General features: G+C 38.7%; 1 protein-coding gene across 4 annotated transcripts in view; it reads left to right on the top strand.

The window, feature by feature from the left end:
- Nucleotides 1–17,489, top strand: part of ENOX1 (ecto-NOX disulfide-thiol exchanger 1) — a 355,324-nt gene that overhangs the window by 302,530 nt on the left and 35,305 nt on the right. For all 4 annotated transcript variants that reach the window (XM_059839068.1, XM_059839069.1, XM_059839071.1 and 1 more), the window contains one exon: nucleotides 9,544–9,728. In XM_059839068.1, coding sequence (XP_059695051.1) covers nucleotides 9,544–9,728 — 185 coding nt within the window. The remainder of the gene's footprint in view (nucleotides 1–9,543; nucleotides 9,729–17,489) is intronic.

Consider the following 17,489-nt stretch of genomic DNA (forward strand, 5'->3'; position numbering starts at 1 on the left):
AGCATTTTCCATTACTGCTGTGGGAGTCAATCATCAATGCCAGGTAGTATCTCCCCAATAACCAGCACTTTTCTTATTTTCTTCTTTCCTTCACCCTTGAGACTAAAATTTCCTCTGCTCATTTTTAGTATTACATGAATACAGTAATTTTTAAAATATTGATTAGAGGAAAAAGCCACTTCTTTGCTAGCCTCTTTAAAGAACCATATCTGTAAAAGTGTTGTAACAGTCCTTTTTCTCAATTAGGAAAAAAAGTAGAACCACTAAAAGAGATTTATTATTTGATAGATCGTATTTAACTGAGACAGCAGTTACTGGTAAACACAAAGTATCAGAAAAATTCACCTCATCACAAACCAAATACACTGCTAAGATGTTAAGTGGCTTTTTGTGAATTTTGAAAATATCTGAGAATTGCTACTATTTTTGATCAAAATTATGCTAGATTTTACTGTGATGGCTTTCTTCCTAACCAACTCAACTAAATCCATCCATCAGAGATGTCTATGTAGAGCCACATCTCCTCTTTCCTGTCTCCCCTTATACCAGTCAGCTGGTCTCGGTGCATATCGTGGCTGGTGGTAGAAGAAATGCAACCCAAAATGTAGAGGAAGAAAGGGCCCTTTGCTTGAAAGAGGTGACCTGCAGAAACAGGTCTCAATAGGCCAGATTAACTAGCAACTGTCAAAATATCATTTAGAAGCTATGAAAGGTTCCTGTTCTCCAAAGAGGTGCTGTCAAGTAAAATAAACCTAAAATGTGTCAGGCTTTGATGTCATTGTAACAACGTGATCTCTTCCAAATTCCAAATATTCGTTTCAGTAATGTGATGTGACATCTTAGTAGGAAAAGTCCAAAATGCTTAATGCTGCAATTTACCTGGGACAGATCTGGGTAAGAGGGGACTGGAGAAAGTACTGCAAAATTAGTATGAGTGAGGGAAGAGAGAAACATCTGGCCATGTCAGGCAAGTGGGAATTACAAACGAGCAAATAGATGGACTCATGCATTTATAGCTGGAGATGAACTGAACAGAACAAGTGCAAAGGTAAAAGAGAGGAGAGTACAAAGAGAGGGTAGGAAGATTGGCTAAAAGTGGGATAATATTCTTGCAGCCCTTTGGAGAAAGTTGGATCACTGTTCAAGTGGGTTTTCTGCAGCCATGAGGTCCAGATCCCAAACTGATCATTGGAGTCAATGATAACTCTTAAGACTGTAGCAAGTAATCTACATCTTTATTCCTTGGACTGGCTAAAACAGCTAGATTAAGTAGTCTTGTTAGTGTTTTTAATTAAAATGCAGTTTGTGAGATCATGATTAAAAAGAAAGAGCCAATACTGGTCCACAGTCTAGAAAGTCTGGAACTTCCAGATACCTAAACCAGAGGTTTTCAGTTAATTATCTCTCTAGGCCTTTAAATAAATGTGAGATATCATGGGACTCATCATAACGCCACAGAAGTTGGCAGCACTGCTCTCTGGGGCATTCTTAGTCCTCTGCAGAGCCAGCATTTGGCTATGACTTTTTGTTACTAGTCCCAGCTGGACAATAATAGGTCCTCCCTTTTCCTGCACCTTCTGTGGCATTTGCAAAGAGATGTGCTTCATTACACAAAGAAAACAAGCCTTCATAAATTACTGGTGAGCCACAGGTGTAGTAAACCTAGGAAAGAGCAGTGATATTGCTGATGTCTGCTAAGCAGGGAGAAATTTTATAAACTGAGAAAAATCTCTCTTCAGAGAAATACTTTGGTTTCTCAAATGTGTAGAGGACTGTCCTGAATGGGATGAATAAAATTGCAATCAATAGACTCATAGAATCATAGCATGGCTTTTGTTGGAAGGGGCCTTAAATATAATCTAGTTCTAAGCTGGCCTTACTCACTGCCAGGGATGGGGCATCCACAGCATCTCTGGGCAACCTGTGCCAGTGCCTCACCACCTTTGCAGTAAGGAATTTCTTTCTAATATCTAATCTAGACCTCCTCTCAGTTTGAAGCTATTCTTCCTTGTCCCCCCACTACATGCCCTTGCAAATAGTCATACTCCAGCTTTCTTAGAGGCTCCCTTCATTTCTCTTTCTTCCTTTTTCTTTTTCTTTCTTTCTTTCTTTCTTTCTTTCTTTCTTTCTTTCTTTCTTTCTTTCTTTCTTTCTTTCTTTCTTTCTTTCTTTCTTTCTTTCTTTCTTTCTCTTTCTTTCTTTCTTTCTTTCTTTCTTTCTTTCTTTCTTTCTTTCTTTCTTTCTTTCTTTCTTTCTTTCCTTCCTTCCTTCCTTCCTTCCTTCCTTCCTTCCTTCCTTCCTTCCTTCCTTCCTTCCTTCCTTCCTCCCTTCTTCCCTTCCTCCCTTCCTTTCTTTCCTTTTCTTTAGCATCCTTCCATTTACTAATTGTTTGCCACCAAGTTTTATGTGAATAGGAAGCCTGAAAATAATTTTCATGATTATTCAATTTGAACATCTGGTATCATCATGAATGTAACTGGTGTAATGAGCTTCTCTGCATTGAACATAGGCTGCATGGTAAGGAAAGGACTTTGAAGCAACTGCACCTGAATTAAACAGGTTTCGCAAAAGAGTAAATCTCCCTCCCAGTGTGCAGGGCCTAACTCCCACTAACATTAATGACAATAAACCCTTCTCATATAGAATAATTAGTGCCCTCAGAGTTTAAATTTGCAGATACCAAGGCATTCAAATGAAGTGTGCTTAGCACTTGAAAATAATGTGGAAATTTTTTCATTGTTTGATTGCATTATGTCTAAAGGGGGAAAGGAAAAAAACTGTTCATAGCTAGGTTAGCTTGTAATTGCTCCAAATTATGTATTTTTATACCATGCAAATTTTGTTTCTAGAGTTTATTCATGATACTTAGCTAGCCATTTTCAAGCTGTAAGCAAAGTGTGTTTTTTAAAAAAACTCAAGTGACATAGTGTATTTTTTGCAGGAATGGAGGAGAACTGTGGAACAGGTGTTTTTTAAAGAATGCATTATAGAAGTGGGCTGCTTTTAACTGCTTATATCAGACATATTTCTATGCACTTGTCCTTGACATCTGAGCACTATGATGCCTTGAAAGGCTACCTAGAAGGAATAAAGTAGGGATTTATTAAAAGGTCCTCAAAGGATACACCTTAGGCAGTGCAAGAGCCCGGCTGTGGCTCCACCCATGGTGGATGCTGGGTCACAAGTTCTCACACTTTTATAAGTTTTGGTCCATTTACATATTGGGGTTAATTGTCCAATTACAGGTTGAGGGTATGAAGTCCCATCCTCCCAGACTGCTCTCCTCAGTTCACTGTTGTTTACACTTTTTGGGCCTGAAGCTGTCCTCGGTTCTCAGGCTGGATAAGGATTGTTTTGTCTGACTAAACTGTGAAGAGAACCTGCTAACACTTTATATGAAGTTCAGAGTTCTATATTAGTGCAGTACAGAACATGAAAAATATCAAAGCTAAAACTTAAGGCATCACTATGCTGGTGATCAGTTATTTGATAAGCGTCCATAAAGAAGGGTCGTCTGGGAACGCAAGACTATGGACCAAAACTGCTTTAGACATTGGATGACGCAGGATCCTGAGACTGTGAAGTGGGCTCCAGAAGATGCCTCAAAGTGACCAAGGAGTACTTGTCAAGTCTTCCTCTTTCAGAAAGCTTCTTGTAGAATACAGAGAGAAGGGTCAGCTTGGTGCTGGAGATGTTGGTTGTCACCTGCTGCATGTGTCGCTTCACCTCAGAGGTCATACAGCTTGCCATCTGCAATAGGGCTGTGCCTTCCTCCCCACCACCTTGCACAACTCCTCCAAATTTGACCTTCCCACACATCCCAAAGTGTGAGGCTACTGACACACACACCCCACCACTGAGTGATTATAATGGGACCCTCATAATCTAGCACAAAATTAAATTTTCAGTGGACTGGAGCACTAAGCACAGCCTTAGAGGGTAAAAATGAATGAGGATCCAGTGGTCTTATCTAGTTATAATAGAATTACAGAATAATTTAGACTGGAAAGGTCTAAATTATTTAATGATCCTCTAGTTATGATTTCCCTGTCCTGAGCAGGGCTGCCACCCACTGTATCTCCTAAGACCATCCAAACTGTACTTCTGCAAAGACCATCTTCCTTACTAATGAAAAATGCCATTACTCTATAACTTACCCTGTTTTCAACAGCATCAAAACACAGTTCATATCCTTCCAGATCCTCCAGAAACATTTTTCCTTGCTGATTTTCCCCTGCTTGTACTGCTTCACAGTTCACCTATTTGAAAAACAAGCGGGCTAGCTAGAGGCCAGGGATAACTTCTATTGTTTGTATTTATAGTTGTGAACTTTGTGTCCTTATTTTTCTCCAGTCACATTTGTTCAGTCCCTCAAGCTGAAACCTCTTTGAAGAAGTCTCTGTGTCTTGCAAGATGGTTTTTTTGACATTGAAAATGCTCTGCAATGGGAGTGATGAAACAAATTACCTTAATATCCATTATTTTGACATGTTTTGGTGCTTCTCTTTTTGCTGTTATCAAAAGGAACATTATATCATTTAAACCCTCATTTTCAAGTCAGGAAATCAGGATAATGGCTTTAGTAGAACTTACGTGGCAGGAAGGTTTGGGAGTAGGCTCTTTCTCTGTTTTCATCTGCCTCGCTATATCAATACACCAGCTACAGTTCAAAAACCCTGAAAAATTCTGCTGGTTAGACCAAAGTCTGGACAAACATCACAGAAGTTCTGAGTTTTATGATCTATTTCTGTACAAATATAGAAGAATCTATTGGAAATATAAACTATAGAAGTTCTGCTAAGAGGACATATGGAAAATCTTTGCTCTGAATTTACAGGCAGGTTTTCTGTTATTGTTTTTAGTGTCTGTCATTTGTTTTTCAGATATTACTTTCAGATTTTTTCAGGCTCTCGAGATAACCTACTGATTATGCTTTTCAACTCAGTGTGTCCTCAGTATGCAAATTAGTAGACTGTCATTAGCATTAACTGTAATGTTATTAGGGCATCATCTAATGAGAAATCCACAATGCAGGTGTGCACTAGTAGAAACAATAGAAAATTTTGAATTCTAACGTCCTCAATAAATACATGCATTTGGAGATGTGGGGTGTTAGCTCTATTTCCTGGCCACTGTGACATGATGTGGGTCATGAAAGACTACAATTACCCTGTAGCACCTGTGAGGACTTCCTCTGCTTTGGCTCCTATGGGCATTGATAGGTATCAGGTTAAATGCAGTTACTGAGTACCAGCTGAAAGTGAAAAGAACAGTGCAGGTCAGAAAGAAGACACTCTCCTAACTATCCAAGGTAGACACCCTAGAGAAATGAATTGCTTGCTTCTTCTGAGACATCCAGCAATGACTATGTCCTTAGATTTCAGTGGATTTCTAATCAGCCAGTCATTTCTTCTATTAAAGAGGGTGTCTTTGTGATTTGGATCTAGTCTGGATCACTAACTGCAGTCTATTTTGCCACTAAGGCTGTTGCCAAATTGAATATAGCACTTCTGCCTCAGCACAAAGAAATCACACTAACCTCTTGGAAGTCTTTGAAATATAAGTGGAAAGGTTTCCCCCACATATATATGTCTAATCTTCATTCAGCTGCTTCTCTGAGGCTGGCAGGTATCATTTTGCATCCCTCAGTGAAAATGCTGTAAAGAGAATATTGAGCTGTTTTCCAGCTGTGTTTGTTTAGGTAGGAATATTTTCTTCTACTTGCAGCACAGACAGCTATTTGGGGTTGTTGTCAGTTTTCTTTTGATATAGATTCCTTGTATATAGTTCTTCTGTAAATGTTTTCAGCATTCACTGTCTTTTATACAAAGATTTTTTTTTAGTGTGCCTCAGAGAGGGATTTTGTAGATGAGTATCTGAACTACCAAATGTAAAATTGCTTGAGATGAGATGAACAAATTTTTTTTTCAACTAAAACTACATTCATTAGCTTTTTCAATGACCTCTTAGCAAAAATTTATGCAAAATTTGAAAAAATTTCTTTTTAAAATGCAGATTCTCTTCCCCCCCCAAAATATCCTCTATTTTTAATTTAATATTCAATCAAGTGCCTTTCTCTATATCCTATATAACAAATCGCATATCATTATATATAATGGTTGTAAATGAAATGTAATTTTAAATAAATTGTAGGATGTTTTTAGAATAGAATAGTTGTTTTGCTTGGAATAAAAAGAGACATTGATGTAAATTCAGAGTTATTTTAATCTTGGTGCTCTAAAACATAAATATCTTAAAAATATAGTTATGTTAGGTCAACACAAAGAATGTGTCTGATTTTGTTTAAAGCAGTGTTGAATGAGCTGGACACCCTGAGGTCTCCCAGATGTCTTCTTTTTGTCTTTTTCTCCTTTCTGTTAACCATTCTGCCCATACATGTTGGGAACCAATTATTTACAGCTTTCAATTAAATAGCAAAGTATATAAAAATTAGTTAATGTCATATCATTTGGGGACTCTTGTCTATAATTAATTCATTTAAAAGTTTGCGGCCAGTTAATACTGTTACACTGTTAGTGTATGTGTTGCATCTTCCTGATTTAAAAACATATTTCTGCCTTGGACCCTGTTGCTATTTGCTCTGCTATGAGTGGTTAGGATGATCACCCAAGTGTATAAAAATGTTGATAAGGCTCTGTACACCTGAGGGAATCCTGCCTATCAGAAATGTATCTCTCCTGTATTCTTATTGTCTCATTTTAGGTGGTTTGGGATGTTTTCATTTTGTCTTAAAATAGATTGCAACATCTTCCAGACATAGCCTTTGTCTTCTGGTGTGCAGAAAAGAGCAGGGCACCAACCTCAGATGGAATTCCTTGGTAGCTCTGCAATGTAATTATTGTTATGCAGATTTTAATGTTACATGTTACATATAATTTTTTAAGTAAGGACATGATAGCATTCAGAAGTGCATCTCTGTTTTTGAACAGTAAAAACCTGCATTGCATTCCTACAGGATAAATGGACAGTTACCTTCACTGCTCCTATGTTTTGTGTCTTGTTTCATTGGGATTCGTTATTTTTTAAACTCTAATAGGTTCATCACATAAAGGTTACTTGCTTTTGTGAGATATTGTGGCCCCTTTCATTTCTCCTATTTTGCTGACCCTGCAGCAGACATCTCTTGCTGTCTGTAGCCCCACTTAATAGCCTGAACTCACCTAGGAGTACAGAAAGGAGAAGTTCTCCAATTAGGCTGTAGAGAGGCACAGAAAATAGTCAAGCAGCCTTTCCAGATAAGCCTTAGCTGGATCTGGGTCAGAGCCCATATTTCAGTGGGGGAATACACAGGCCTCACGCCCCCACTTGTACAGCAGCTCTCAGAAGTTTTTTGAGAGCTGGAATAGATGATGAGCAGCAGGTGAACTACTGCTCCCTAGTCGCTGTGAAACTTGAGTACATCTCTGATGGTCTCTGTTCCTGTTCTCAGGGAGATGAAGGGTAGGCAGTTTCTTGCTAGAATTTAGTGTTACATTAAAAAAAAAAAAAAAACCAACAAAAGGCATAAATTTTGTGAGAGTCTAATTGGTAGATGTAAGAGAGTACAAATGACAGAGAGACTTTTCACCGGGGGCTGCAGTGACAAGACAAGGGGAAACAGTTGTAAACTGAAAAAGGGTAGGTTTAGATTGGATGTAAGGAAGAAATATTTTAGGATGAGGATGGTGAGACAATTGCACAAGTTGTACTTAATAATTTTTAGAGGTCCATTCCAACACAAACTATTTAATTTTAACTTGAGTGGTTTTTTTGGACTAATATTTCTGTTTGCTTGGCCTCTTTTTTTTTTTCTTTTCTTTAATCCTTTCTTTTATTATAGCTTGTTGGCTCTTACAAAAATAAAAACTAAAAAAAAGTACTTTATTCTCTTATTTGCCCATTGGATTCATCATTGCAATTTATTGAGGGTAAATTTTGTCATGGGAGGATGATTACATGCTTTTCAGAACAATTTAATTTGATGTAATAATACTGTAACTCTTGCTAAATCTTGCAGAGATTCTGTACAATATCCAAATTAAGCACAGTAACCAATCCATGTCTGTATTTGAATGGTAGCTGACTGTACTTTATTTTGAATAATGCATTTGCACTACTTTAAAATTAGCAAAAATTATCTGAAATGAAGGTAGATTTGTCCTACCAAAGATAAAACATTTTTATTGCTAGAGAAATATTGTGACATTCTACCTAATTGCTGGTATAATTTCACAAATGTGCTGAATCATGTTATCATGGGGAACAGGGGACTCCTTATCTGCAGAAGGTCTAGTCAAGAGGTGCCTAGTATTAAATGGAGTTAATATGCAATTTCATATAATTTGGAGTTTAACCATACTGCTGTTGTAGGTGGGCAAAAAAGAATTCTGTGATACCAAGCCTGAAATCATTTAATCAGGAATGTAAATCAGTTATGTGGTTCAGTTACCAAATGTTGATAGAACTGGCCATAGTAGATTGTTGTTTTTTAATTACAGCTGCTCTGTAATGTTGTTGTGTCACCAGGTTCCAAGAAAGAAAATAGCATGGTATGGCAGTTTGCTATGCCAAATGACCACTACTCCTGCCAAATAGAAATACTACCAGAAGTGGGTTCTTCTATAGGATGATAGCCACATCCCTAATTAATGAATGCCACCTTTCCCTATATGTATTTATGTTCAGATAATTTATTTAAATAATGTTCCTACTACATGCTTTATAGCCTTCTGCCTTTTGCTACACAAATTTTAGCTTATATTGCAAACTGTGCAAGTCATTCGGTAAATGTAATTTCCATCCCTGCATACTAATCGATTTCTTCACAAACACCTGCTATCAGTTATGATAATAAAAATGCCATTCTAAATTGAAAAGGGGCCAAATGGAGCTTCCTAAGGAAATGACTTAAGTGTCTTTCAATGCCTTTAGTGTAGTAATGTTCTTGTAGTGCCAACACTTTTTTCAACATTTATATTTTATATAATTTTTTTCTATTACATCATTTTTCTGTCTAAATGGTTCCTCATAACTGTTGCTGCGAAGTAGTTCATAGCAAGGCTGGAGAGAAATTTCTGTGTTTCCTCTCTCATGGGACTAAATCCAGCAACTCTACATTGGGAAAATTCCTTAGCACAGACCTAATTGGAACATCTGGCCACTGAGCAAGTATAAATACTAAATGGCTGTATCAGTTCCTATAACATCACTGGGAAAACGTTGTAAAGTTGGTGAGTGCCTTGCCCTTGGACTGCGTGCCAGTTTCTTCCTAAAATATAAGCCTAAATTTAGCAGCCAGATTGCAAGTAGCATTTGAATTATCCTGGGTCACTTTATGGCTTCTTCCATCCCAGGAAATAACCTTCCAGCAACAATCCTTGCCAGAACCTAATAATTTTCAGCTCTGCTGGGTCTTGTCTCAGCTCCGAAATGTCTCATTGGCATTCAGCTGTATTGTCATCTCTCCAGACAATGTCCTCTGTATTATTTGAAAAGAAACAACCCATTTCACTGATTTTTTTTCACATTTTCATTTTCTCTTAGCTCTAGCCGCCCAAGCATATGCGATAAAGGAAGAGAACGATAGTCTCCGATGGCAGCTGGATGCTTACAGGAATGAAGTGGAGCTCCTGAAGCAGGAGAAAGGACAGCTCTTTCGAACAGAAGAAAGCCTTACCAAGGACCAGCAGCTGCAGTTCCTACAGCAGACAATGCAAGGCATGCAGCAGGTATTGCTAAGGAAGAAAAGAAAAAGTCTTCTATTTTAGAAAAGTGGTACCATGGGGCTCTGCTGCACTCAAGACTATTCATTAAGGTCCTGATTTCTTTTCAGAAGATCACAGGGACTTAGATGGGGGAAGAGGGAGGAGAGTTTGGGCATATATTTAGGCACAGTCATTTTAGGAATTCATAAACTGCAAACCCATTGATCATTCAAGAAAATTCTTTATGCATTTGCTAGTTATGTGCAAATTGCTCTGTTTCTCTTTCCACTTAATCCAACTGGCCCTGATATTGTACAGAAATTTTTAAAAAATTGTCTAATGTATCATAATCAGTGCTCTGTGGTGTTTTCATTTGCATTCATCTGCATCTTTTTTTCTGCTATTGTTTGAGAATGACTGAGACATCAGCGTGCCCAGACTACTCTCCTTAACTTGCAAATTGTTAGCAACATCAGTGCTATTTCCTGAGCTATTATCATTTATGCTGACCCATGGATGTAACCTTTTCATTCAGACAGTTTTTAAGTGGTTTAGTGCAGCAGAAAAGCTTTTTCTCTGACACCAGTCAACGAGAAACTGCACTGTTTCCCTGCAGGGTCAAAGGGTGTCAGTTTATCATAATTATTATCCCTTATTTGTTAGTGTGCTCCTGACACTGTGCTGGGTGAGTCTTGGCAAGCAGAGCCAGACTGCTCCCACTGCGTTGTCTGACGTGTCCGCTGACACACGAGCAGCCCTCACCCAGCGTGCATGTGTGCAGCATCTTCTCTGCCCAGGCACTTGTGTTCAGCTGGTACGTGACAGACCACGAGGGCAGTGGCTCAGCACGGTGCTGGGCTGTGCTCCCAGCTGGAGTGGAGCTTCTCAGCCTGGCACTGTGGAGGTTAAATTTACTTCCTTCATCTGTGGCACTGCTCACACTCCTCTGTCACCCCTGGTTATTAGATTCCAGAGGGGGGCAAGCTGTACCCACTTCCAGACTGCACTAAGCTACTTTTGCATGGCAAAACCCAGGAGATACTCAATTACTTATGAGCTGCCTCGTTGGGTTAGGAATTGCTCAGCTGTCCTGGTGCCCACTGAATCCAGCAAGTCTGCAAATCCCAGCCAACACCCAATAACAAAGCACAAGGCAACCCTACACACACATTGATATCAACACAAGCCCCTTTAAGCAGGCAAATTTTTACAAAATCAGGGTGATTTATTGTATGGTGGAATAATTCTGACCAAAATACATTAAAAGTTGAGAATAATTGATAATTCAAGAATGAAATCTTTCCTGGACTTCAAAATTAAGTGATTACTCAGAAATACTGAAGGTTTCTGTATACTTTAGATAAGCTTGAGGTCTGTTCATGATCTTATCCTTATATAAATGGATACTTAAATATCACTGGTTTTAATAAATTTAACACCATATGTAAAAATTGTGCTGCATTTAATCCTGGTGCTAATTCTCCATTAAAATTAGTGAAAAGGAGGCATAAAATACTGCTAAATAAAAAATCTGGATCCCTAGCACACCCATTTGGCATTATTATAATTTTCTGTCTGGAGTCTGGATGAAGTATAATCAAGTCTGTAGAATATAAATAGTTTTTTATTGAACTCCAAGCAAATGCTAATAATGCAAATCAATAACACAGAGTTACTGACTTATCTCTCTGTTCAGCTGGCCACGGACACTGCAGTCCCTACTCCTCTGAGAGTTTCTGTGTTTGTGACAGTTTTGCTGTGAGGTTCTCAATTTTTCTAGTTTGCCATCTCAGGGTCAGACCTACTTGCTCCCAATGGGATATAATTAGAGATGGCCCAAGGAGCTGGAGAAGACACTGCAGATAATCCAGTCTGACAATATGCTGAGGAGAGCAGCAACACAGAAGCATGGGAGGTGAAGTTCAGAATATTTGGTGGGAAATTATCAGTCAGTTAAGCAGCTGGATGATGGTTTTGAATTTCAGTAATTAGCCAGAGTCATGGCATCCCATAACCTTTGTGATTTTCATGCAGTTAATGCATGAATATGTAGAAATAAACCTCTGATTTAGGTAGACTCAGTTTTATCTCAGCTTGGTTTGGTAAGTATTGAGAGATGACAACCTTAGCTGAAATCTGTCAGTGTAGCAGGTGCTCAGCATCTATGGAAATCAGTCTCACTATGAAATATTAAATATATATCCAGGACTTGAGTATAAATAATTTAACAAGAAGACCTGTATTCCCTTTTATCCTTTTGTATATATTAAAATTAATTTCAGACAAGGTAAACTGAATGCCACTGAATTCCTGAACCCTTCATATATGTCAGCATTGAAAAACATATTTCTCCTTTTCTCCTCATTCTCCCCTACTCTTTCATACACTTCTTCTAACTCTGAAAACTAGAGAACAAGTGATTTGAGCTGCAGCCTGAAAAGCAGATTTATCTGAGAAAAATTAGATGCATTTTCAGAATCAAGACATTTTTTGTAAACATATTTGGTGCCAAACAATAGCAAATAACAGACCACCGATGTATTTTTAATGTACTTCTACCATCTGGATGTTTTTCAGGAGTCTTCCCTGTGTTTGCAGGACTGATGAAATGAATGTTTATTTTCTCTTCCATCACTCCCACTGATCTAAAGTAGCATCAGGAAAATCACACAGATGTTTGCTTATGAAGTGTACCTTATGGGCAGTAGTAGCAACCTCCTTATTTGCTGTGTCTAAAAAAAGAAAATCCTTTGGACTAATGACATTGAACTTATGGGGTTTTAGTCAACTTCCTCCATAAAACTGTTTCACAGTTTAATTTCATACCCACTGTGAGATCTCAAACAAATGGAAATAATGTCTTGTATCCATGGTAACAAATGAGATACACTTTACCTGATTTTGAGATGGAAATTGAATTAACTTGTCACTGCTGCATAGGTGGTATTGCCTTCAATTTATTTCTATATGAGGACACACATACCAAGACGATCACTTTTTGAATGGCTCTTTTCCAGCAGTGTTTGGTATGCTCTAAAAAAAGTCTGTGATCACAAGAAAGGATGTTTTAGTTGTAACTATTTTTGCAGCATTTCACAGCACAGCTGTAAGAATTTTTTAATCTTGCCTCTCTGTATGAAATGTTTCATCAGATACATGACTATAGGTAATGCAGAAAATATCACCTAGAACTGTTGCTTAATGGTTGAATTTATAAGCCTCAATTTTCAGTGGGTATATAATTTCTCCAATTTTTTACAATTTAGTTTTAGCATATTACATGTGGAATGGCAAGCAGAATTCTTTTCAAAAAAATCCTCAATGCAGTCTTTCAGCCATTCCAAGAACAAAGCATGAAAAATATACTTTCATTATATATTGTCCATCAAGTATAATTCTTGATGAAATGCACTTGCCACCTTTATTTGCCACCTTGCTTTGAAACCAAGGCTCAGAATTTGACAGTGAGTCTCTACTGAATTAATGATGTGGTTCCCAGATCCTTTGTACAATCTGTCTGAAACTGATAGTGTTAGCAAGCCTTTGAAAAAATGTCAGTTTTCCACAAAGGAGATGACACTCATTAGTATGTGTTTGAGAAAATTTTAGATTTTTACTGGTCATCCAGGATTGTTCATGAACCACTTCCACATCAGTGCAATGTTTTAAGCCTCAGGTTAATCCTGAGTCTACAGAGCACATGTCCTTTAGCATGACTCTCATTTAACAAGTTAGCTCTACCTTTTTTGTCAGGCTTAACTGGCCAAGGTGTGGGGCCATGCTTGTACAGCTGTGCTGATTCCTGAACTGGTACATTTGCCAATGGGCTGGTAATTTTGCATGGTGCTTAACTGCATCATGTAAATGTAGGATAATGTTCTTTCCTCTCATAACTCTCCAAGCATGATGGGCTGAATTTAGCTCCTGCAGGCAAGGGTGTCATCCACAAATCCCCATTTAAACAGTGCTCCATAAATGTTATGTCCAGGAAATGTACACTGGTGCCCAAAGTTCTGCTATTGCACATGCTGAGATGTGCCATTTAAGAGGCACCTCATTGCCCCCATCCCCTGAGGGCCTGAATCACTGGCTGAGCTTGGGACCATACTCCTAACACACAGTGACAGCACAGGCTGTCACCCCCTTCGCTGGCAGGGGTGCATTAACGCCCAGCCACGGGGTTATTGCAGCAGCAGGGGATGCACCACAGTGCCTCTCTTAAAATTAGTGCTCCAGCTGGAAAGCCAGAACAAAGGGAACAGTCGTGTGTGGTGGGTGTGGGGCTGACATAAAGGCTGCCACGCTGCTGTGAGTGCCACCAACTCAGCTCAGCATGTCTCAGCAGGAGACTGAGCATATTCTGGCCCTGCTGATGACCCACATCGGTGTCGCTCTGATGCAGTGTGATAAGAGTCCACTTTGGTCCTCTCTTCTTTTTCTCCCTGGACAATACCAATTTAATGTGAATTGCAATGCAGATTGTGAACCTGAACACTCAAAAGTCAGGAGCTGCCAGAACCACTGCCTGTGTGTTTTACTTTGTATACCTCAGAGACCCTTCCCCATTTGGTGCTGCAGGCAGAGAGAACACAGTTAATCATCACCTGTTCAGTACTTTGCTGTTCAATATGCAGCTCAAGGTCTTTCTGCAAAGGCCACATTGCTCCTGACATTTTCTACCTACTGAGGACTTTCTTTTGCAGTTTACTAATCATTTAACATGTAAAATAAATAGCACATGCCTCTGAGACTGATACACCTCTTTAAAGAGCTCTGATAAATGCCAGATGACTAGCAATGATAAAATCACAGAATTATTTAGGTGATAAAGGACTTTTAAGATCATCAAATCCAACAATTAACCCAGCATTGCCCAGTCCACCACTAAGCCATGTCCCTAAGCACAGCATCTACATACCTTCTAAATACCTCCAGGGATGGTGACTCCACCACTTCCCTGGACAGCCTGTTCCAAAGCTTCACAACCCTTTTGGTGGAGAAATTTTTCCTAATATCCAGCCCTACACCTCATTTCAGGCTTTCAGTGTTCATGCAGGGCAGGACTGTTTTGTCTGTGATACGCCTCGCTTTTGTGGTTGGGAGGAATTGCTGTTGGACTGCATTGCAGCTCCCTCCTTACACTCATTGCTCCCTCAAAGGAGGGTGGTCAGGGTACATTTGGTGGTGCAGACTGTGGGGAGCACACATTTTCCAGAGTACCATCCCTGGGAGACAGATTACAATCATTTTGTCTAATTGAGGTGTTACAAGAGTCATCTATCAGCTTTTTCAGAAAGACCATGTACCTGTAAAATGTAGTAACTCTTCTGAGTAGAAAATCCAGAGGTAACTATTGTTAGCCTCACTATGCTGCCTTTGAAATTACTTGGATTTCTACCATCCCCAGCCATTAGAGCAGAGCCAATCCATTTTCAGATGGAGCTAGCAGATTTTTCTACAAACAAAGATGGCACTTCTCTGGTCTTTCTTTCCCTTTTTTTCATAGTTTTTTCCCATACAAGTAGTAGAACTGAATATTCCCATGGTCCACACTCTTTCAGTGAGAGAAGGGACAAAAAGAACATTTCTGTGCAGGAGGTTGTAACAGACACTAGGGCAGGGCATCATGAGGCTTTTTTCCCTCATCAATCTTTTAACCAATCTACCACCTATTAAGTTCCAATAAGGCTCAGCTGGCATTGAGGTCTGCAGGTCTCAGAGCCTTCACATGTGTTGTTAACTGTCACATCCATTCCTTTCCATCACTTACAAACATTCTGAAATGTCAGAAGCCACAGACACAGATGCTGGTGGCTGAAAATTGCTGAATATGGTACTGTGTAAATGCCATGGCCATTATAACAATGATATACCTTTAAATATACAGGTTCTAGTAGCAGTTTAGTGCTGAAATTAAGATCATTGTTGAATAGATGGAGCATGTTATGCCTATATTTATTAAAATAGCCTAACTGCAGAGGAGATTTGTAGCCTTTTTTTATTCTATCTACCTCTTGCTCACCAAACATCTATTCAGCATACAACCCAACCAATGTACTTGTGCACAGCTATAAACTGATTCTTCTCCAAAGCAGTATTAAAGAAGAATAAATATAAGAGATAAAAAAAAAAACCCTTTAATTTGCACTTTACCTGGTAAATAAACAGACCAGAATAATTATGTTGGAAATGCTTTTAATTGCAGTATGAATTCCAGGTAGATCTTTTTTCTTTTTTTTTTCCTGTAAAAGTGGCACTTGAGTAGTAATGGTAGTACTGATGACCTTAAAGGGAATAGATACAAGTTAAGTGTGAGGGACTGGACCCAACATCCAGATGTTCACTTCCATGCCTGTTCCTTCTCTCACCCAGTGGCTGATATTTGAAAACTGGTTAAGAAATATATGAACTCCCAGGAGAGAGAGAAATGTCCCCATAAGTGTTTTCTTAGTTCACTTGGGCTTTTCAGGGCTCTGTACAGTCCAATCCATGTTTAAACTTCCAGATAACACTTAGTCTTTTGATTATATTAAAAAAAAAAAGGAGCAGCTGGCAATTAAGTGCTATTTATTTACCAGATCTCAGACAAGCCAAATGGCTTCTCATCTCTGTTTAACAACCTTTCTTTATTGAAAGTAGTGTTTGATTTCCCACTTCTGCAACCGTCACTTCCATAATATTAGGGGAGTGTAAATAAGGGCCCACAGATACTTTAGGCACCATATTCCCCACAGCTGTTCTAGTTGTAAGATGGAGGAGAGTAGCATCTTTTTTCCTGCTAGTGCTGGTAAAGCTAGACTGAGATTGGCAGCAAGAATAAATCCTTCACAGAGAAATAATCGGGTGCACACATTTTATTTACAATACGAAATAAATCAACTAATATATTCATTAGCATGGTTGTGTAGTCTGGTGGTGGTAAAGGACAAATCTTTTAAGTTTTACAGTCCAGTGATCTTACATGAATTTTTTAAAAGATCCTAAATACTAGCATTGGCTTGCTGATTAGAATTTCCAATTGTGTTTGATGCTATCAGTGCTAAGAACTCTGTTTCCATTACTAGGAATTGTGTTTCAGTGGAAATTACACTGGGTAAATTGATTCTCTTCCATAATATTGTTCTTCTAATTAAATTTTTATTCCACATCAAAATAAATAAAATATTTTTTCTTGAATGGAAAATCAAAATTTAAAAGATCTGTTCTGGTTTGCTGAAAAAAGGCATGCTGTATCATGCTCATTTTCAGTGCCATGGAAGAAGAGCTGGGATCACACTGCTCAAGTGCCATTAACTGGTGAGGAGTTATCCACAGTGGATAGTACAGGTGAAAGGCTGGAGAAGAAGCTGTTGTTATGACTAGATGATCACACCTTTCTTTGACTGTGCATCATGCAAAGTGCCAACTTATTGCCTCGTAGGACAGATATGAAGGTACCAGGAACATGATGCTCATTTGGGATCAGGCCTCTTTCTTTGATCAGGATCAGGATCTACTCACCTGTCAGTAAAGTCAGGGCTATGGGATATCTCAATCACCTCATTTAGCAAAGAAAGGAGGGAGCTTTATTGATGAGGTACAGTGGGTTTCTGTCAGGCTTCTCCCCTTCACAGGCCACCCCCAAAATAAAGGACCTTGCGTAATTTTCTGTGAAACCCAGATCCCAGAGAGGGATCCCTGATGCTATAGAGCTAAGTGTCTTATTAGTATATTTAAATTCTGAAATGAAGGATTTATTCTCTAAGGTTCCTAAGGACTTGGTCTTTTCTTCGTTTGCTGCAAAAG

The sequence above is a fragment of the Haemorhous mexicanus genome, chromosome 2 (genome assembly GCF_027477595.1).
Source record: "Haemorhous mexicanus isolate bHaeMex1 chromosome 2, bHaeMex1.pri, whole genome shotgun sequence".
In the NCBI taxonomy this organism is placed as follows: Eukaryota; Metazoa; Chordata; class Aves; order Passeriformes; family Fringillidae; genus Haemorhous; species Haemorhous mexicanus.